Source organism: Camelina sativa, chromosome 11, assembly GCF_030686135.1.
Source record: "Camelina sativa cultivar CO46 ecotype springtype chromosome 11, ASM3068613v1".
Classification (NCBI taxonomy): domain Eukaryota; kingdom Viridiplantae; phylum Streptophyta; class Magnoliopsida; order Brassicales; family Brassicaceae; genus Camelina; species Camelina sativa.
Genome location: NC_141890.1, coordinates 6,672,625 through 6,694,509, shown reverse-complemented (window position 1 = coordinate 6,694,509; position 21,885 = coordinate 6,672,625). Strand labels below are relative to the sequence as shown.

Below are 21,885 nucleotides of genomic sequence, written 5' to 3'. Positions count from 1 at the left end.
GTTGTTTTCAATTTTTAAAATTATATTAATATTTGGGATTTTTATTGCATTTCATATGATTTTATAAGGTTTCACTCTCTCCTTATTGGTTCATTTAGCATTTAATTTCTAAAAATATATATTTATTTTTAATTAAATAAAAATGTAATAATGTACATTAATGTATACTTTAAATCCACACTTTACTACTAAATTGTAACTGAAATTACATAAATTTTGAATTGTTTTTTTTCATTCATTTTCACTCAAACACACTATATATTATAATTGTAACTCCTCTAATTAAATTATTTTAGAAATGTAACTTCCATCCTTGAAATCCTATAAATAACCATTCTCACATTATCATCCACCATATCACAAATTCTAAATATTTTATTTGTTTTGTTTATGTTCTTGCATGAATTCAAAACTCATGATAAGAGTGTGATTATATATTTTGCTGGATTTATCTTATATTTGGTTCAATTTTATTACTTTTTTTTAATGTATTTTTTCCTTCCTTCTTTTTCTTCTTATTATTTTTAATTTTCAATTACATATGTATAATAAAAATTTGGTGGCTGTAAAAAAACAATTATCGATGCATATTCAACAACATTAATATCAATCAAAGCTCAATGAGGGAATCAAGCTAAAGAAATCATCTTCATACATGTATATATATTTTATTTTTAAAAGTATGCAATGTTTTAACAAAATTAACTACTATAATAGAATTATTAAATCAAAATTTTTAACTCTCTCTTACCTTCAATTTTTTTTGTTGAGAATTTGTATACTCATCATTATATTTAGTTCTTGTGATCCAAAATATAATTATATAATGATCATTATAATGTAATTTAACGTCGATCGATGCAATGCCAGAGCCGATGCGGAGAATGTTCAGAGGCGACGGGACGACAATGGAGAGCTTGTCAAGACTCTTGCGGACTTCAACAGACCAGACTTATTCTATGAGAACCGCTCCGCAATTGTCCCTCCTCCATTCTCTAGGAATGATTTTGAGCTGAAGCCTGCCTACTTTGCTCTTGTCGGCCAAAGACCATTCCAGAACTTGCCGCATGAGAAGCCTTTAGAACACATTGAACACTTTGAGGATATAGTCACAAGCATCAAGGCTAATGGAGTCACAGAGGACTATCTCTATTGCAAGCTCTTCCCCTACTCTCTTGCTGGGTAAGCTTCTCATTGGCTAAGACAACTCAAACCGGGATCTCTGACAACCTGGCATGACATCAAGGTGGCATTCTTGAAATACTTCTATGATGATGTGATGTCTGATGAGCTGAGGATTAAGCTCTCCACCTTTAGACAAGGACCAGCGGAATCTTACAAAGCTGCTTGGGTGAGATTCAAAGCATATTAGAGAGACTGTCCGCATCATGGGTTCTCAGAAGTGCAGTTGATTAGCATCTTCTTCAGTGGTATTGATTGGAGGTTTCTTTAATTCAAAATTTTGTAATTTAATGATTTTCTATATAAAAAAAAAAATTGATATTCCATTTCCAAAATTTTACTACAAAGAGGAAATCATTAGAATTTAACCTGGCAATATAGCTTAAATTAAGGTGAATATAAAAGAGATTAAAAATTAAATTCAAATTTGGGATTTTTAATTGCATTTCATATGAGTTCATAGGAAATATATTTAATTGATACTTCAAAAATAATTTTGCAATTTAATTATTAAATATTTTAGGTAAATTTTGAATATCATAGTAAATTTTTATTTTTATCATTAACAATATTTTTTACATAACTGGTATATTTTTATGATTTGAATAAATAAAGTGTATTATTGACATTTATGAAATTTGTTTGTTATATATGTAGTTTTAAGGAGAATTTCAAAAATACATCTTTTTCAATACCACTTTCAGAAATACTATTTTAAAAAACTTTATTAAAAAAATCTTCTCATAAAGTTCTCATAGTTTTATAATTATTGCATAAACTAAAATAAATTAATATAACTAATACAACACCCGCGCATATGCGCGGGATATTACCTAGTTATATACATAAAAGTAAAGTTTTACTCTCTCCTCGTTGGTCCATTTCGTATTTAATTTTAAAAAAATAATATTTATTTTTATTTAAATTAAAATGTAATAATGTATATTAATCTATACTTTAAATCCAAATTTTACTACTAAATTGTAACAGAAAATATATAAATTATGAATTGACTATTTATTTCTATTCATTTTCATTCAAACACACCATAAATTATAATTGTAACTTCTCTAATTAATTTATTTTAGAAATATAACTTACATCCCTTGAAATCCTATAAATAATCATTCTCACATCATCATACACCATATCTCAAATTCTAAATATTTTGTTTGTTTTGTTTATGTTCTTGCATGTGTTCAAAATTTATGGTAAGAGTGGGGTAATATATTTTATTAGATAGATTTCTCTATTTTGTTCAATTTTATTTCTTTGTTTTATGTATTTATTCCTTCCTTCTTTGTCTTTCTATTATTTTTAATTTTCAATTACATATGTATAATAATATATTTTAAAAATGGAACTTTCATCCCTTGAAATCCTATAAATAACCATCCAACATACCTCAAATTCTAAATATTTTGTTTGTTTTGTTTAAGTTCTTCCATAGGTTCAAAACTCATGGTAAGAGTGTGGTTATATATTTTGTTAGATTTATCATATATTTTGTTATATTTTATTTCTTTGTTTTTATGTATTTCTTCCTCCCTTCTTTGTCTTTTTATTACTTTTATTTTTCAATTACATATGTATAATAAAATTTTGGTGACTGTAAAAAATAATTATCGATGCAAATTCAACAATACTAATTTTGATCAAAGCCCAATGAGGAAATCAAACTAAAGAAATCATCTTCATTCATGTATATTTATTTTATTTTTAAAGTATGCAATTTTTAACTAAATAAACTATTATAATATAATTATTAAATCAAAATCTTTAACTCTCTCTTACCTCCAAAAAAATTGTAATACATTTTTTTGTATACTCATCATTATATTTAGTTTTTGTGATCCAAAATATGATTATATAAAGATCAATATAATGTTTATTTAATTCAAAATTTTGTAATTTAATGATTTTCTATAAAAAAAGTTGATATTCCATTTTCAAAATATGACTACAAAGAGGAAATCATTATAACTTAACTTAGCAATATAGCTTAAATTAAGGTGAATATAAAAGAGATTAAAAATTAAATTAATCTTTAGGATTTTATTGTATTTCATATGATTTTATAAGGTTTCACTATTTCCTTACTGGTCCATTTAGCATTTAATTTCTATAAAAAAAATTATTTTTTTTACAAAATAAAAACGTAAGAATGTACATTAATTTATACTTTATATCTACACTTTACCACTAAATTGTAGATGAAATTACATAAATTATGAATTGACTATTTTCTTTATTCATCCTCATTCAAACACACTATAATTTATAATTGTAACACCTCTAATTAAATTATTTTAGAAATGTAACTTTCATCCCTTGAAATCATATAAATAACCATTTTCACATCATCATCCACCATATCTCAAATTCTAAATATTTTATTTGTTTTGTTTATATTCTTGCATGGGTTCAAAACTTTTCATGGTATATTTTGTTAGATTATCTTATGTTTTGTTCAATTTTATTTATTTGTTTTTATGTATTTCTTCCTTCCTTCTTTGTTTTCTTACTATTTTTAATTTTCAAGTACATATGTATAGTAAAATTTTGGTGACTCTAAAAAATAATTATCAATGCAGATTCAACAATACTAATTTTGATCAAAGCTCAATGAAGAAATCAAACTAAAGAAATAATCTTCATTCATGTATATTTATTTTATTTTTAAAAATATGCAACTTAGACAAATTTCAAGAAGTACATGCATTTTCTGGTCCAATTCAAGAAGCTCCAAAAAGTCGACTTCTCAGGTCAAAGCCCAAACCTCAAAACAGAACAACGTCGTTTGATGAGTCAGAGCTCTACATCCGAGCAGAGCAAGAAGAAGAAGACGGAGAGTACGAACTTTACGAAGAGAAAACGAGTTATACATCCTCCACTACGCCTCAGTCCGCTGTTCCCGAGCGTTTCAACTGAGACAGTCGAATCCACCGAACAAAAACAGAACTTGAGCAAGAAGACAGAACAAGATTCGCAAGTACGTTCTGACTCGTCCGAGTTACCTCTGCGTGAAGGGGAGAAAGACTACGACGGAGGTTGGCTGCTCCCATTTGGGGCTCCCCGACATGGGACAAACAATACCAGTTGCGACCAGCATACTGATCTGTTGCTTTCTAAGTGCCATCCACATAACATCTATAACTCGTGACATGCATGTCCACCCCAAATTACAACCACTCGCAAGGCCCGTCTGTATCTATCCGTATGAAAGATCTCTGGGAGCCTCACCCTGCGCCGAAAACCAAACCTTTGATTCGTCTTCCGCTAACCTCAAAAGTGCTAGTGGATTAGAGTCCAAGTTACTAAAAATTTTATCATTTTGACCCTTCCAAATATACCGTAAAAGCCAAGGATAGGTATCCACCGAAGGAACTTGTTGAAATCGCCAAAACAAAAAGATACATTTGTAACTCTCTCTTACCTCCAAAAAATTTGTTATACATTTTTTTATAATCATCATTAGATTTACTTCTTCTGATCCAAAATATAATTATATAAAGATCATTATAATGTTTATTTAATTGCTGACAAAAAAAAGTTTATTTAATTCAAAATTTTGTAATTTAATGATTTATAAAAAAAAAATTTGATATTCCATTTCCAAAACTTTACTACAAAGAGGAAATCATTAGAATTTAACCTAGCAATATAGCTTAAATTAAGGTGAATATAAAAGAGATTAAAAATTAAATTAATCTTTGAGACTTTTATTACATTTCATATGATTTTATAGGAGATAAATTTAATTGATACTTAAAATATAATTTTGGAATTTAATTATTAAATGTTTTGGATAAATTTTGAATATCATAGAAAATTTGTATTTTTATCATTAATAATATATTTTTAAAATAAGTGGTATTGTTTTGATATTGTATGATTTGAATAAATAAAGTATATTATTGACATTTAGGAAATTTGTTTGTTATATATGCATTTTTAGGGAGAATTTCAAAAATACATCTTTTTCAATACCACTTTTCAGGAAAACCATTTTGAAAATCTTTGTTAAAAAATATTTTCAGAAAGTTCTCATAGTCTAATGATTATTACATAAACTAAAATAAATTAACATAACTAATACAACAACCCGCGCATATGTATGTGACAACCCGTCTCGCGGACCCCACTAGTCTACCGCTAGCCGCTCCAACGGACCGTTCGTAGATCCCGCTAGCCTACCGCTAGCTGCCCAAACGGACCCCAAACTGGCCCTGCAGGGCATCGATCCTAACCCTGTGGATATCCAAATCCACCAGTAGGTTATTGGTGCGTCAGACGTTCCTCGAACCTTGATCCTCACCCTTTAACAACCTTCCCACAGGACAAGTTGCCACCAATTGATCTGCAGATGTTACCTAGTTTATAAGAAAACAAGTGTCGGTGGAGAAAAAGTAGCCAACCAACTGTTTTTTTGTTTTTGGTTACAAACTTATTCTCTGATATCCAACCAGTTTCCATTTCCCCAAAAATCTACTAGAGTAATGGTGTGGTGAGATGCCTAATCTCACATGTCTCTTTATTTCCAAGTAGTGTCTGAGGTTTTTAGAAAGTGACCAGTTGTCGGACCAGAACCAACAGTTAGCTAGCAACAGAAAACTTTTTGGTGCATAGAGGAGCCTCTAGATATCTAATTGGTTAAGAAACTATTTCCTTACGAATTTTTATTGTGTTATAAAGCTAACTCACAAAGCAATGAATCGTCACCGTACATCCAAGAAACACTTCAAAAGCCAACGTGGAAATAAAGGTACTTCAAGATAGTTTGGTTTATACAAACCTTACTGATCATCCGCTGCAACTTAATTAGAAACATAATACAAAAACAATAACACACCCTGCCCACACACACACTAGGAAACAGAAGCAATTCAAGATAGTTTGGTTTATATCAACCTTACTGATCACCCCGTGATACTTCGAAACATCATAATGCTCCTATCTTTCAGTCATGGTTGGTCCCAGATACCAGATCATTCAATGACTCTATGAAGTTATCGACATAATCGGTCATAAGTCCAGGACTAGCTAGTGTCTCCCTCCACTTGGTGTGATTCTTCTTCACCAGATTCCCGATCTCACTGTCGCTTTTCATCACTATTGTTGTTCGAGGAGGCCAGTCTGTTGAAGTCCATGCAGTTGGTGTAACAGAGGTAAAATAAATACTCTGTTTCTATATATCATCCATACCCAAAAGATTCTCATTTTTCTCTGTTACTTTAGGGAAGTGCAATGGAGCGTATTCTTGGAGACATAGTGCACAATAAGTCAATGAGTACACCAATTGATTTTCTCTTGTGCATTGGTTGTTTCTTAGGAAAAGTAAGCTTCTTATTATGTAGCACAATATTATTGATTACTAATTACTAACATATAAATTAAAACCATCCATGGAATGTAACTGATACAAGGGTTGATTTATGTTACAGGACGAAGACGTTTACACTTTTTTCGATCCCGAGGTGACCAAGAAAACTAAGACAGTTCCTTCTTCAGGTGGTGACTCCCCCAAGATTGTTGACCTCAAGGGAGAGAACTACTTCTCCGTAGCTATTGGACAAACGTACACAAAGGCTCGCTATTTCCTTGACTCATCCGAAGACGTTGTGCAATTGATCCACATGCTTTGCACAAACAACAATGCTTGATTCATCTTCATTATCTCTGTATCGAGAGATGCTTGGCTAAATGGCACCATTGAATATTTGATCTGCAAATTTGGCACTTTTCAAACACGTTTGCATCATTCTCTCTCTCTTGATATATTTTTTTTTTTTTGAAAATATGTGAATTTCATTAAACATAATGTTTGCTGAATTTACAAAAGCGTTATACAGCGCTCATCACCTTGCCTAAAAAAAAAAAACATGGTATGAGTGATTCGTTAATCGAACGTGAGTAGGTAAACCTAGTCATATTTCAGCCAGTCAAGTAAAAGATCTTTGAATTGCCTTCTGTTCTGTTTTGCCAAAATAGCGTCTCGAACTTGTCTATCCAGTTGCTTGAATATGGTGTGGGCATCTGTCGAGATGTTGTTGTGATACCTGTTATTTCGTTCCAAACAAATTGCATAGTGGGTGGCTTGTGCAGTCAATCTTCGGAGGCATCGTGGAGAAGTGGAGTCTTTGAGATCCAACCAAGCCGTGAAAGCGTCCCATGTGTGGAAAGTGAAAGGTCTGTAACCAAGACGTCGAGTGACTTTAGTCCAAACCGTTTCACTGAATTCACATCTCAAGAACAGGTGCTCGCGAGTTTCCCGAGCAAGGCCACAAATACAACAGCTAGGGTCAAACGGTAATCCCCATCGAACCAGTCGAGACCTTGTGGACAGCCTATCTTGATGCATCAGCCAGAAAAGGAAAGCGTGCCTAGGTATAGCGCCTTTGTACCAAACCTGTTTTGTCCACGGTATAGGGTTAGCCCGAGGTCTAAGATTTTCCCAGGTTTTGGATGTTGAGAAGTTGGCTAACTCCTCTGATCCAATTTGCCAAGCATAAGAATCAGATGTCGTGGAGAGAGTAGGTGATGGAACAGTGGTAAGGTAGATTTGCAGTGTCTCGGCCTGTGGTGATCTTGCTGGTCTGAGGGACCATCCTGATGCAGAGGCAGCAGCGGTGACTTTTCCTTGGAGAGAAATGCCAGTTTGAGCTGGTCCAGTGATCCCCATGAAGTCGATAAGCGCTCCAAATGGAGTCCAATTATCGAACCAGAAGCTTATTTGTTGACCATTGCCCAGCTTTGCTTTTAGGAATTTGCTCGCAATATGGCGGAGCTTGAGCATAGCAATCAGTGTACCTGAGCTCTGTTTTTTCTTGTCCAAGTCCCAAAAGCATCCATCTTTTATCTTATTGTTGTGCATCCAAAGGGGCCATAGGGAGTCTCTTGCTGTAAACAATCTCCAAATAAGCTTAAGGATCAGGGTTTTGTTCCAGTGGGTTAAAGACCGGAGTCCCAAGCCACCTTCCTCTTTCGGGGTGCATATGTTTACCCAAGCCACCTTTGCTGAACCAGTTTTGGACACATCACCATTCCATAAAAAATTCCTGCAGAGAGTCTCGATTTTTTTAATGCAACCCTTGGGGAGGATAAACGCAGACATCCAGAAGTTAATAGTGCCATAGATGACTGACGTAATAAGTTGGAGTCTACCAGCATAGGATAAAGCTCGAGAACCCCAGGAAGAGAACCGATTGGTGAGATTCTGCAGAAGAGGTTTGTACTCTGTTAGTCTTAGTTTCCGGTGCATAAGTGGAAGCCCAAGGTAGCGTATTTGCAGTGAACCGATGTTGAAGCCTAAAGAAGCCATCTGAGAAGCTTCAATGTGGTTCACTCCAGCTACATAAAGGTCAGTCTTTCTTAGGTTCATTGTAAGACCAGATATTCTGGAGAACCTCTCGAGAGTTGCAGCAAAATTAGCGAGAGAGCTGGTCTTGCCATCGAAGAAGATCATAATGTCATCTGCGAATGCCAAATGAGAGATGAGCGGGTCTTTAGCAGCTGGGTTTGAACCTATTTGATTTGTACTGAAACCTTTCATGAGGAGTTGTGAGAGTCCTTCCATGGCCAGGACAAACAAATATGGTGAGAGAGGGTCGCCTTGACGCAAACCTTTTGCTCCCCTGAAATAGCCACATAGTTCTCCGTTGATGCAGGCAGAGAAGCTTGTCATTGAGATGCATTGATGGATCAGTGAAATGAACTGGGTGGGGAACTCCATTGCTTTGAGCGTGTTGATTATAAAGTTCCAATGAACCGAGTCAAAAGCCTTCATAAGATCCACCTTAAGCATACCTCTTGAGGAGATGTTCTTCTGATTGAAACCTTGCACAAGCTCAGTGGCAAGTAAAACATTTTCCACAAGTAGTCTCCCTTGTATGAAGGCAGACTGGTTACTGGATATAAAACATTTTCCACAAGTAGTCTCTCTTGATATTTTTGCAAGTTTTTTTCTCTGTCTCTGTCTCTTTTTTTATTTCTTGTTTTGTCCCTCTCTTCCTTCTGTTCTTTAATGGATTAGAAACTATCCTTTTAAAAAATTATTCTATTGGAAAGATAACTCACAAAGCAATACCATACATCCAAGAAACATATTATATAGAGCCAACTTGAAAATTAAACAAATAACGTACTTAGCTTCAAGATATATAATTTGGTTTATACAAACCTTACTGATCACCCACTCACACTTAGAAACATCATACACAAGAAAAAAAAAACACACACACACACAGTAGGAAACAGAAGCACTTCAAGATAGTTTGGTTTATATCAACCTTATTGATCACTCCCTCATACTTAGAAACATCATAGTGTTCCTATCTTTCAGTCATGGTTGGTTCCAAAGACATGATCCTTCAATGACTATGAATTTATCGACATAATCGGTCATGAATCCAGGACTAGCTAGTGTCTCCCTCCACTTGGTGTGATTCTTCTTCATCAGATTCCCGATCTCACTGTCCTTATTCATCACACTATTGATAGCATCGCGCAAGCTCTCCTTGGATAACCATCCTGTTTCCTCTCTTACCACTTCAACCGAAACCTTGAGTTCGTCACTCAACAATCTAGTGTTGAGGACCTGATCAACCAACTGTGGCACCAAGACTATCTAACAATCACTCAGCAAGGACTCCCACATTGACCCAAACCCACAATGACTAACAAAGCACCCTACCGATGGATGAGACAATATCAAAGGTTGTTGAACCCATCCTCCCCAAACAACTCCTCTTCCTTTAACCTGCTCCTCGAATCCTTCTGGAAGTGCTTCTTGAACCGTTGATGAGCCTCTAGGTGGTTTAACCGCTACAAGAAACGGTGAACCTGTTAGCTCCATTCCTAAACAGAGTTCTTGGAACTGATCTTTCTCTAAAATGACTTGTGAGCCCAAGGCACAAAACACCACTGAGTCTGGTTCAAACCCACTTAGCCACTTAACCCATCGTTCCTCTAGCTGTATAGTCTTGTCTGGCTCAGGGAACACTGTCCCTGTCAAGAGAACCTTTTTCCTGCAATGCTTTTCGATATAGTCGCACAAGTCTCCCTCGATTTCTCTGACTGTTCTTATCGCAATGGCATCACAGTTCAGAAGACTTGTAGTGACTCTTTCAAAGAAGTTTGGTCCGACATCGATTGTAGGATCCGGATTCTTCATGGTGTAAGCATCTTGTTTACGAAGCAGCACCTTCGTCGAAGGATATCCCGGCGGAGGAACTCCTAACTCACCACCTGGGACAACCATATTGGCTATCGTCGATGCAGACACCACGACGTATTTTACCGTCTTAATGCCGAAGTCTCTAGCTACTTCTGGAATCCAATGAGCAAAGTCAAAGAAGATCAGGTCCGGTTCCACGGCTCGAACCACAACTTCAACTTGATCACGTGTGAGATCCATAGCGGACATCAGGAAATCAGTGGTTGACACTGGGATCTCAGAGGCTGTCTCTGTGCCAAGGGGGAGACCATCGACATGAGGGACGGTGACAGAGCGAAAGACAATGTTGTGTGGAAACAGATTGAGATGTTCTAACTGTTTCAAAGCTTTCTTAGGAAGCAAGAAAGTAACCATATGACCTTTCTCAGCCAATTTGTTGGCAAGATAAAGGTACGGAGTAATATGGCCTGTTGCGAACCATGGATACATAAGTGAATGAAACCTCGAACCACCCATTTATGTATTTTTTTGTGTTTTTTTTTTCTTTTTATATATCTGTTCTGTTATGGAGACTAAGGGCTTATCTTTTATATATAGTGCATACCGAGGTTGGCATGAAAAATCGAACACGTGTGTAATTGGCCAATGTCACTCCGTCGGTGTTCTCTCAAAAGTTACTTATCTAACCTAAATTCACCGTTTATTTTGTTTCATTATTTTTTTTTGCATGCATTGATCCATTAGCATTAATACTAATTGACCACTGACACGTTGTCTGGTCCGTTACCACTCACCATTGTTGACCCTCGTACCAGATGGTGGGCAGTAGGTTATTTATTACGACCAATCCAACTTGTGGTGTTCGGTTCTTAGCATTTTCATTATCCTCGTACGAAATCCAACTAAAAAGAGTGTGATTGGGAGACTAAGGGCATCATTACACGAGCAACTGTGAACATTTCTCAAAAAAATTAAAAAAAAATTATTTTTTTTACAATTTTTTTTTTTTTTTTTTTTGTAATATTTGTACCACAAAATAAATTACATCTGTCTTATTTTGTGTGAGAATCGTTTCTTAAGTTTCTTCCAGAAGTATTGATCCTCATTCTTTTCTCTTCTCTTTCTTCCTTTTAGTTTTTTTTTTTAATAAGAGTAATTGAGTAAAGATGGTCTAATTGGGAAAGAGTTTAAAAGCTTTAAAATTAAGTTAAAGTTTTAAAAGACAAAATTTTACCAATTATGCTTTTTTTGCTTTATTATTTTTAATTTTAACAGTTTTAAAAGTCTAATTGTCCATTTTTTTAGTTTGTAGGAACAAATTTTTAAAGTCACAAATGTGAGACTTTTTTGGCTGTAAAATAATCAATAATAATAAAACTGTAGTTTTTTTTTATTTTCCGTGATGATTGAAATATTATTTTTCAATCTATGTATAATTTATCATAAATATATTATAACTCATTAAAAAAATATTTTTTATTTCTGTTATTTTGAGATCCATTTTTCATAATTATTTTTGCATCAACCATTATAACACATAATCAATAATTTTATATTTTTATTGTAACACCCCCATTTCAGAGACATGCAGAGAGGTTTAAAAAAATTGATTTGGCCACCTATGTCACTAAAAGTGCACTTATCTTTTCGGTCAAGGATCCGAGAGAACTCTAAAGTTAAGCATGCTTGAGCTGAAGTAGTCTCAGGATGGGTGACATTCCACAATCGACATGAGGGACGATGACAAAGCGAAAGACAATGTTGTGTGGAAACAGATTGAGATGTTCTAACTGTTTCAAAGCTTTCTTAGGAAGCAAGAAAGTAACCATATGACCTTTCTCAGCCAATTTGTTGGGAAGATAAAGGAACATAGTCATATGGCCTGTTGCGAACCATGGATACATAAGTGCATGAAACCTCTATCTACCCATTTAAGTATTTTTTTTCTTTTCGTTTTTTTTTGTATCTCTGCTTTGCTTAATTTGGAGACTAAAAGGGCTTAAATATATTTTGCCAAAGTTGGTATGAAAAATTAAAGGCATGGTTGTTGCTACGAATAAAATAAACTGGTCAGTAACCAACAATTTCTACTAGTTCCCAGGAATAGCCTTATCCATGACAGCTAGAAACACTATATTAGCCATAAGCATTTATTAAAGGGCAATTCTCAAATAAGTTTTTGTTCCAAAACTAGCACACATTCTTAATTATTCCAAATTTAGCACAAGTTTAATTTTAGAGAAATTATCTAAATAAAAGAAAAATATTAAATAAAACTAAAAGAAAGGGGAAAACACCTATTGAAAAAACCTAAACACCTTCAGTTGAATTCGAGAGGCTTAGAGGAGGAGAAGGAGACAAGGCAACAGAGAGTACATATGGGGAAGAAGCAATGAGAGAGAGGGAAAGCTTTGATTTTGAGGAATGATGCAGCGAATGAAATCAGAGATGATGTCAATTACCGCCACCGATGCTTCTCTCTCGCTGTATTTCTTTTTCAGTCTCAGATTTTAAACACAAGGTAAGATCGATATTTTGGATATTGGATGTGAAGCTCGATTCTTAAGTCTCATTGCTTTGTCAGATTGAATCCTCTGTTGTGATGAACTTCCCTTTCTAATTTTCAGAAAATTTTAGATTTTCAGTAGATTGGATGATTTGTGATTTTGAGTCTCTCAATTTCCAAACCGGTAAGCTTCTCTTCCATCTTTTCTATGTTCTTTGGATTTAACGAGTAAAAGATATATATGAAATTCAGGAAGCTTACCTGAACTTTAGGACGACCTTCATAAGCATAGATATAGACTATGCTTTGATTAGTTAGTCCTCGATTAGTCTATTTAAGACTCTTCTTTGTTAGTTAACCTTGCTTCTCTTGGATTGCTTGTGAATCTTAATTTATATCAAATTCCTTTTAAGCTTTCCAAACATCTACTACTTTGATACATTATCTAGACTCAACAAAAATAAGTAAACTCAATAGCTTGATTTTGTTGTATATCAAGTGTTTATTTGCATATTCTGTTTTAATTGTTCTGAGTTAACTATGTGTGCTAGTTTTGCTTTGCTACTTAAGACACACTAAAATATTTGGGAATTTTGTATATTTTTTTTACAGAATGCAAGTGTTATCTATCGTTGATGGTTTTGCGGAGATAAATGAAAGCTTAGCCGAGATGGGGTTTTACTACATCCAACATCACATCCAAAATGCAGCACCAAATGTTCTTAATCTCAACATCAACATTTTGGAGAAATCCCGTGAAACATGCTTGCATAACGAAGACTTGAAAGATTCTATAGCCATGGTGAAATCAATGGAAGAGTGTGGTTCACTTATCATCTATATATGTTGTTAGACATCTATGATGGTTATGAAACATTTTATATTGTTTTGGTACTTGTTTGATGTTTATGCACTATAAGAATGTCAAAGATTTCTATTTGACAAGTTAATAGTTGTGTTTGATTTTGCTACATGTTCTCTTTAATTCAGGAAGGATTCCACGAATATCATGAAAGATTTCTTGAATTTAGGATGACCTTCATAAAAACGTTTGGATTTTATGATGAACTTAAGGAAGGATAGATAATCACATAACACTAAAGATTTTTTGGCTTCATGATTTTTTCTTCTTTTGTTGTATCTTGGTGTTAGTTTGCTACTAGATTATTGTTGGATATGATCGGGTGTTTTGGGTCTACAGTTGCTGATGTTGGGATGATTTTTCATGTCATTTATGGGTATGATAGAGCAACTAAGTTAAAACACTCTGTTTTAAAAATTTAGGAAAGATTCATTAATACTTAGGAATGACTTTTAGCAATTTAGGATGACCTTCATGAAAATCATTTCTCAAAATATTGTATGAGGATTACATCTTTAAAGTGGTTTTGAATAAATCTCATAATGGTTGTATACAATTAATGAAGGATTCAATTATATTCAAGAATGATTCAATAATATTAGTCCATATGTTTGTTAAGTAGAATGTTTTAGAAAAGTTTTTATAATATTCATGAAAAACTTCTTTAATTCAGGAAGAATTTCATGAAATAAGTAAAAAAGGATTTAAAAAAAAACGGACAGGTGGTAACAATGGTGAAACGAATCTTCATCCTCCTCCTAAGAAGAAGAAGCGTACTGGTTTTGTTTCGTCATCAACATTTGGCACTAAGAAGAATCAAACCAATCTCATTAAACCCATCTCTTCTTCTTCTAGCAAGAACCAAACTAAACTCGCCAAGACCTCTATGGGTAAGTCTCACAAACTTAACTCCACCAAATCTTCTTCTAACACGACTAAGACCGGCTCCGAGCTCAAGAAGCTCAATTCTGGAACAAAACCCACAAATTCCACAAAACCCATTAATTTTTTTATCAACAAAACAACAGATCTGTCCAAATCAAGCTCATCCAAAAACAAAACCACCACAAAATCCTCAAGTTCCAAGCTTTCTTCACCTCTTTTATAGAATAATTCACCATTCTCAAAACCAGTGACCAAAATCAAAACCAATCGAGAAAGAAGTGAAACCATTTCTACACAACAACGAAGAAGACGAAGAATTCGTCAGCTAATTAAGAGATCTACCAACTAAATTCCAAAGATCTTTGATCCCAGACCTAGAACGAATATCAATCACATCCAAGAACTACATCAACAAAGCCAACAAAGAGATTACCAAAAACTTCAAACCCTACTTCGGCAACAAATACGCACCAACCATAGAATCACGAACAGATTCATAACAAAATTACATGATTCCTCAATTAAAAGCCATAAGAATCACGTTGAGAATCTCAAAATCTGAAAACAGAACTAATACACGAAAAAGAAGAAGAAGTGTCGATGGAAGCTTCGTCGAATCTAAAATTCTTAAAATGATTAAGTACAAATTATAATTAATTTTATTATTTAAGATAAAATAATAATAATGTTACTTTTGGAACATTTAAATATATGTGCTAATTTTGGAAAAAAAAACTAAAAATATGTAATTATAGATATTTCTCTTTATTAAATTTCTAAAATCTGTATAGGGCACGTGTTCTACTAACTTTGTGAGTAGATCAGCCCCTGCTCTGTATGTGCTCTCTCAAAAATTATTTATTCCTTGTGTTTTTGTTTTTGTGTTTGATTTGCGACATGTCGATTGGTCCCTTACCATTAATTGAGTCTTGCTTGATCCACATGGGTAGTAGGCCAATGGTGGGCGGTAGTATATGTGAGTAGCGCAGCGAGAACATTTTGTTCACTCAATTTAGATTTCAACTAACGTAAATGCATAAACTTCACTAAAATCATACTTCAATACTTTTTCTCCTATTTTATTATTTTTTAAGCTCTAAGTACAAAGTTTTAAAAACTATAGATGCATTCTTATTTTTACGTAACATAATATTATTTAGGATTTATTTAAAAGATTTTAACCAATAGAATAAAAAAACTGTAAAATACAAATAACCATAATATAGTAAGGTATTTGAAAAAATCTAATAAAACGAAAAAAAAAAAAAAAAAAAAACTGAAAACCCTAATCTATTGGGACAGAGGAAATATATTTTTTTCTCTTTGCTGGAATCCGGATTACCCATGGCAAATTATCCAACATTTTCTTTTCAATGTACAAAATCATTAGTAAGCAAGTTAAATCAAACAAATTAAATATTTCTAATTTATGTGACATCCATATGTTCTTCGGTAATCTCTTATTCTCTTAAATCATTGAGCCCGGCGTAGTCGCGTAGACATGTCGCAGTCGTTTGGTCCATTAATATTGATTGAGCCTCGATCGGTCTAGATCATAGTAGTTGGATCCAATGGTTCGCAGTAGCATTCATTATCTTTATACAAAATTCAAATTTTTTTTTTTTAATTAACCTTTCTTATGAAGCAGTAGTTGAAATATTTTTATAATTATTTTGTCAAGTATATATGTAACTTTAGGAAAATAAAGCATCAAACCTAAATTCTCGTCTCTTCTCTTTTGTTTTTGTCCTTTTTTGTTGTGTGTTTTTTTCCCCATTGATGATATCAATTGAGTACTGCCTAGACATATCGCACTCGATTGGTCCGTCACTACTGATAATAGGTTTTGGAAAAAAAAAAAAAAAAATGTTGGCAAAGCCATTATTCCTAGTTGCTAAGTAGCCTACTAACACATAAGAACTCAACAATTATCGATTGGAGAAGAATTAGCCATCCAACTGTTTTTTTTTGTTCACAAACTTAATTTATGATATCCAACCAGTTTCCATTTCCCCAAAACTCTACTAGAGTAATGGTGTGGTGAGATGCCTAATCTCACATGTCTCTTTATTTCCAAGTAGTGTCTGAGGTTTTTAGAATGTGACCAGTTGTCGGACCAGAACCAACAGTTAGCTAGCAACAGAAAACTTTTTGGTGCATAGAGGAGACTCTAGATATCTAATTGGTTATAGTAGTTCTAACTGATAGTCCAGCTTTACAAAAGAGGAATGTATATTTTTTTCATAACGAGATTTTAGTACTAGAGGCGGACACAATACAATGTACATGAGAATTGACAATAGAATAGAGATGAAAAATTACAAGGAGAGGAACACTTGCACTTGCGCGCATACACATGATTTTGAGATTTAGAAATGACAATCAAAGGATCACGGAGGGGCCTCATCGGTTTTGGCAGGTGTGGTCTCTTTTGTTGGTGGCTCAGTCTCAGCAGGAGCTTTCTCTTCTTCCTTCACAGCTTCTGGAGTTGGCTCGGCCTTGGTTGCCTCAGAGGAGACCTCTTTTGTCTCATCTTCCTTCTTTGTCTCTTCACTAGACTCTTCCTTCTTCTCGTGTGGTTCAACAAATCAGCAACATCAGTTTCAACTTAATATGAGTTTGTTCAATCAAGAATTTGTACTGAATTCTGTCTCTTAACTATTAAAATTCATGTTTTTAATTTAAGAATCTTCAAGAAATCTTCTAAAATCCTTTTAAAAGAATATATTGTAAAATTATTTTAGACATTGTATAGGCTATCAGCCAAAGAAAATATGACGAATCATATTTCATAGTATTTTTGCCTTTGAGCTTCCATGATATAAATTATAATAACTAGAATGTATAAACATGTAACACAAACGCAAACGCAAACAGTAACAAACAGTGAGGCTCTTATAATTAAACAGACTTGACTTTATTCTCTAAACCCATGCAATACCAAAATGCGTCTTTCAGTGATTAAAAAAGATGACGACCGATATTAGAGAACACAATGACAAAGCCAAAAGAAATGATATAATGGAATCCACAAACCTGAGTTAATGTGGCATCTGTCTCGGTCGTGGCATCCTTGGACTCAACAACAACATTTTCAGTCGGGACGGAGCCTTTGACAATGTCAGATTCCTTAGGTTTGCTCGCACAGCCTCCCATGGTATTTGGTTGAAGGGATTAGTTTTGAAAATGCAAATTACAATTGGGAAGAGCTGTGGAGCCAAAACAAAAGAAAGAAAACAAAGAGGCCAAGACAAAATTTCTTATTTTACAATTGGATGCTGTGCAAATGAAGGAGATGGCTGTGAAGAGAGATATATAGGAGGGATGGTGTGGCTTAAGCTATTTCAGGTAAAGTTTGGTCAATTTCAGATTCACGAGTCATTACAACTTCGTCGATTCTCTGTCACCACCTATTTATCCGGAAGACAACTTTAATCTCCACCATTCTTCTATTTCCGGTCAGGGGACAACATTTCATGGATTCACAAAGCTCCTCATTTATTAGATTGCAATATTGCAATCAAACTGAATAACAGAACGGAATTGCGGATAACAAATTCGGGTATAAGCAGCAATGCAATGGGAACAAAGATGGATTAAAAAACAGAAGGATATGCTCAGAACAAATCCAGTGGGAAACCTCTTCTAAGAAAAACGATGTTTTATATATGCAAAGTGATGATATTCTAGCCGTTCAAACGGAGAAGATGGTTACTGTCTCATATTTGAACGATGAAAAATTGCTTCCAGTTTTCTCAGGCACAAAGAATTGTATCATCATCCCTGGTTTGGCTGCCTACCTCGGATCCTTGGTGCGATCCTGAAGAGAGAATCGTGGTTCACCGGTGTGACCTAAATTCTCTGTGTCAAAAGATGTACTTGAGCCTGATCGGTTATTAGAGCCCTCCGATATATGTTTCCCACCCAAGTCTTCCATGTCTGCTTCATCAAGTTCTTCTGTTACTTGGTGATCACTGCTTGGACCATTGATGACAAGGCTTTTGTACATTGTTAAAGCTTGAGCAATCATGCTGGCAGGATTTGAAGCACCACTTGGAAGCAACATTGTCGTCCCCTAAACACCCCAACAAAAAAAACACAAGAACATTAAATAAGCCCGAGCCATGCCTATGCCAAGAGATTGGAAAGGAATGTTGTGATATATTCATTTACCTCCTTGGCAATGTTACCGAAGGCTTGAATGTATTGTTCTGCAACTCTCAAACTCGCCGCCTGCAAATTGTACAGCGATAAAGTATGAGATCATATTTTGCACACCAAAAAGTAAAGAACATTATGCCCAGTAATATTAGTGCTATGACTAAAAATCCCACACGTTGGCAAGTTCAACAAGACAGAAATCTTTATCTGGAGTGAATAAAGACATACACATCTAGAAATTTGTGTAGATACTATGAAGAAAAGCTAGTTCGTAAAAATCTAAAATATGAATACCATTCCCCTGCTTAATCCCAGTTACTCACCTCTACTCCCCCAGTTTCATTGAGAGACTGAGATAACAAGACAAGACCTCTCGCAGTTGCTTGTGCTCTAGCTAGTATTGCTTCTGCCTCACCTGTTGAACATCATCAGAGGATAATATAAGTAAAATACAGTGGGAAATAGCAACCATATCGTGCATTAGCAGGGAATAAAACAGTTCCTCATGCACCAAGCATTCATCGGTATATAGTGAAAGAATAAGTAAATGGAATAAAAAATTTCTCCTAACGTAATTAACTAACAATTGAGATTGCATGCTATATGTTCTCTTTCTCAATCATAATGGCTTACTAACCTTGTGCTCGATTCACCTGGTCCATCTTTGCTGCTTCAGATGCCAAGATTACAGAACTTTTCTTACCATCAGCAATGTTGATATGGGATTGCCTTTCTCCTATTAAATATAGTACAGCAGTGATAAGAAACATGCTAAGCAGGCCTCGAAGATGACTTTTCAAAGAAAACACAGTAAGGTTTACCTTCAGACTCAAGGATCTGGGCTCTCTTTTTACGCTCAGCTTCAGCTTGCATTTCCATAGCAGCTCTCACTCCATGAGGGGGCATAATATCCCCTGGAAATACATAGATTAGAAATAGGCAAAAAAAATATATCACCTTAAAAAAGAAAACATAAACAACTTACTTATCTCATAACGAAGGCACTGAAGACCCCAGTCTCTTGCAGCAACATTGATGGCTTCCTGCAAGAATGTATATCCATCTCAAAAATCCATCATATGTTTTCTTCTTTAATGGATATACTTCCGCTAACCATCAGGTCTCCTTATGATTTGGAAAAGAGACGCAAATGACTTTGAATATCCAACAAATACAACATCACTAAATCCCCCCTAGCTGAATCAAAAATCCATAAACCCAACTTGTGGAATACAAACAACATTGCCAGAAGTGATAAATTTTTCCAACTAAACAGCTGAAGCTGCAATTCAGTAGGGGCTAACACTAACACCAACAGTCAAGCTAAATTGACTAGACTTTGAAATGGAACAAGTAGCAGATTCTAAATGATATGCAATGTAATGGAGCTTAAATACAGCCCTAAAAACCTGAAAGAGAGATAAAAGAAGGATAAGAGAACAAACCACTATCTTCTCGTTGAGAGTGTCTCTTTCCTCAAACGTCTTATCAAGCGTGATCTTACCAAGCTCACTACGCATTGTGGTCTGAGCAAGCTGTACAACAGCATAGATAGGACTCTCAACGCCATAAGAAGCTAATTTAGGATCCACAATCTGCAAAAAAAAATCCAAAATCGATAAGAAGAAAGCAGTAACAAAAAGGTACTGAGAAAATGGATTGATAAAAGAAAAAGAAGATAGACGGACCTTAACGTAGAGAACACCATCGATGTGAATACTAACGTTGTCTTTAGTAATCGCAGTCTGATTCGGAATCGGGATTGCTTCTTCCTTGAGGGAATGAACATAAGCAATACGATCCACGAACGGAATGAGGAAGTGAATCCCCGACGGCAACGTCTTGGCGTATTTACCGAATCGCTCAATCACAAACGCCTTCCTCTCCGGAACTATCCGGATTCCCCAGTTAACCGGCGGCGTTAATTGAAAACTAAACCAAAACGAGCATCCGTAAAATCAATCCTAAAGGTTCTCTTTCTACTCATTACTCAACATCGTTCGAAATTTCACACAAGGGGTAAACGAAATCGTACCTGTTGGAAGGATAGCCGGCGGAAGTGAAGTGGCGAACGGTTGATGCGGCGGCGGAGAAAATCGGAGGAGGAGTGGTGGTTAGGGAAGATTGGCGGAGGTACGCGACGGACCTCAAGGCGGTGTAACCGACGGAGCTTTTACGAACGAGGTGGTTCATTTTGGAATCAGAAATTTGTAGAAATGAAGAAAACAAAAAAAAAAAGGAAAAACCCCAAACAAAAACCTCTTATAGGCGTCTTCCACACTATTCAGGTGCTGTTTCTTCGCCGGATCTTGAAGTCTTCACGCAATTTGGCGTGGAGCGGAGGCAAAAATAAAAATAAAATATCTAGTTTGGGCTTCGATGGGTAGTAGTGTAATAAAGCCTATTGCTATTGGGCTTATCTCTATCTAGCCCACTAAGGTGCCTGTACGATCCATATGTGTTTGTTTACTCATTCACTGTTGTTATTTACTTATTTTAAAGGATTTAGTTGAAATTGAAATTCTTTGTACAAGAAAATTATTAGTGACTTAAAAAAAATGGTTACAAAAATGGTTATGGACTATGGTTTCTTTTAGTTTTTATTTTAAAAAGCATGAATTCAGAATGCATGGGGGGAAAGCAAAGTTTAAAGGGTTTTCACATGGAGGGCCTTGTGTCTGAGTCATCAAGATCCGGCGCCGTTCAACTTTTTGATACCGACGTCGAGAAATAAAAATGGCAAATGACGCGAAACCCGTCTCACCTTTAAAAAGTATCCTCTCTTTCTTTCTTTATGTATCCACGTCGACGTCGTGCACCAACCTTTTTCTAAAATATGAAAAAGTTTAGGTTTCCTTTGATCATTCACGTCACGTGTAGTTTATTTCGCCTTTGAAGCACTACTATTTATACTTGAATTCAAATATAGATGACTACTGACTATAGATATATATATATTTATTACATATCGATCGCTTGTTGAGGTCTAGTCGTGTAGAAATATATGGGAGCAGTTGTGTGATCTGATGACTCCAAACCGTGTGTTGACCGACATGAGCAATCGACGTGGGGTTGAAAAAGTGACATTCGTAATCGTATGAAATATTGGACGCA

At 34.9% G+C, this 21,885-nt stretch overlaps 1 protein-coding gene, 3 long non-coding RNA genes, 1 other non-coding gene and 1 pseudogene across 6 annotated transcripts; 1 reads left to right on the top strand and 5 right to left on the bottom strand.

The window, feature by feature from the left end:
• Positions 1-1,288: 1,288 nt before the first annotated feature.
• On the bottom strand, positions 1,289-1,395 carry LOC147933695 (small nucleolar RNA R71). The gene has a single exon (XR_015573470.1). It is a non-coding gene; the product is annotated as a small nucleolar RNA R71 (small nucleolar RNA).
• Positions 1,396-9,223: 7,828 nt separating this feature from the next.
• Positions 9,224-10,918, bottom strand: LOC104722166 (UDP-glycosyltransferase 79B3 pseudogene; annotated as a pseudogene). Its single transcript, XR_015571291.1, has one exon. The product of XR_015571291.1 is annotated as a UDP-glycosyltransferase 79B3 pseudogene (transcript).
• Positions 10,919-12,639: 1,721 nt separating this feature from the next.
• On the top strand, positions 12,640-13,834 carry LOC104722165 (uncharacterized). The gene is made up of 3 exons (XR_757152.2): positions 12,640-12,878; positions 12,985-13,047; positions 13,476-13,834. It is a non-coding gene; the product is annotated as an uncharacterized LOC104722165 (long non-coding RNA).
• A 451-nt stretch (positions 13,835-14,285) lies between these two features.
• Positions 14,286-15,221, bottom strand: LOC147933694 (uncharacterized). Its single transcript, XR_015573124.1, has 2 exons — positions 15,044-15,221; positions 14,286-14,693 (listed from the first exon to the last, which is right to left on the bottom strand). It is a non-coding gene; the product is annotated as an uncharacterized LOC147933694 (long non-coding RNA).
• A 1,603-nt stretch (positions 15,222-16,824) lies between these two features.
• LOC104730618 (uncharacterized) lies at positions 16,825-17,910 on the bottom strand. Its single transcript, XR_015571840.1, has 2 exons — positions 17,647-17,910; positions 16,825-17,177 (listed from the first exon to the last, which is right to left on the bottom strand). It is a non-coding gene; the product is annotated as an uncharacterized LOC104730618 (long non-coding RNA).
• A 179-nt stretch (positions 17,911-18,089) lies between these two features.
• Positions 18,090-21,649, bottom strand: LOC104722164 (uncharacterized). Its single transcript, XM_010440291.3, has 9 exons — positions 20,807-21,649; positions 20,460-20,703; positions 20,217-20,366; positions 19,757-19,814; positions 19,593-19,685; positions 19,409-19,507; positions 19,095-19,186; positions 18,784-18,843; positions 18,090-18,685 (listed from the first exon to the last, which is right to left on the bottom strand). Exons 1-9 carry the CDS (start codon positions 20,962-20,964, stop codon positions 18,407-18,409), a joined length of 1,233 nt encoding a protein of 410 aa, XP_010438593.1. The 5' UTR covers positions 20,965-21,649; the 3' UTR covers positions 18,090-18,406.
• Between the last annotated feature and the right edge of the window lie 236 nt (positions 21,650-21,885).

Excerpts from the sequence above, each read along its gene's own strand:
- LOC104722164 (XM_010440291.3), bottom strand. The coding sequence starts at position 20,964 with ATGAACCACCTCGTTCGTAAAAGCTCCGTCGGTTACACCGCCTTGAGG. Across the intron at positions 19,508-19,592 it reads CCAGATCCTTGAGTCTGAAG|GAGAAAGGCAATCCCATATC; the intron begins GTAAACCTTACT and ends TATATTTAATAG. Across the intron at positions 19,187-19,408 it reads CCAGGTGAATCGAGCACAAG|GTGAGGCAGAAGCAATACTA; the intron begins GTTAGTAAGCCA and ends GATGTTCAACAG.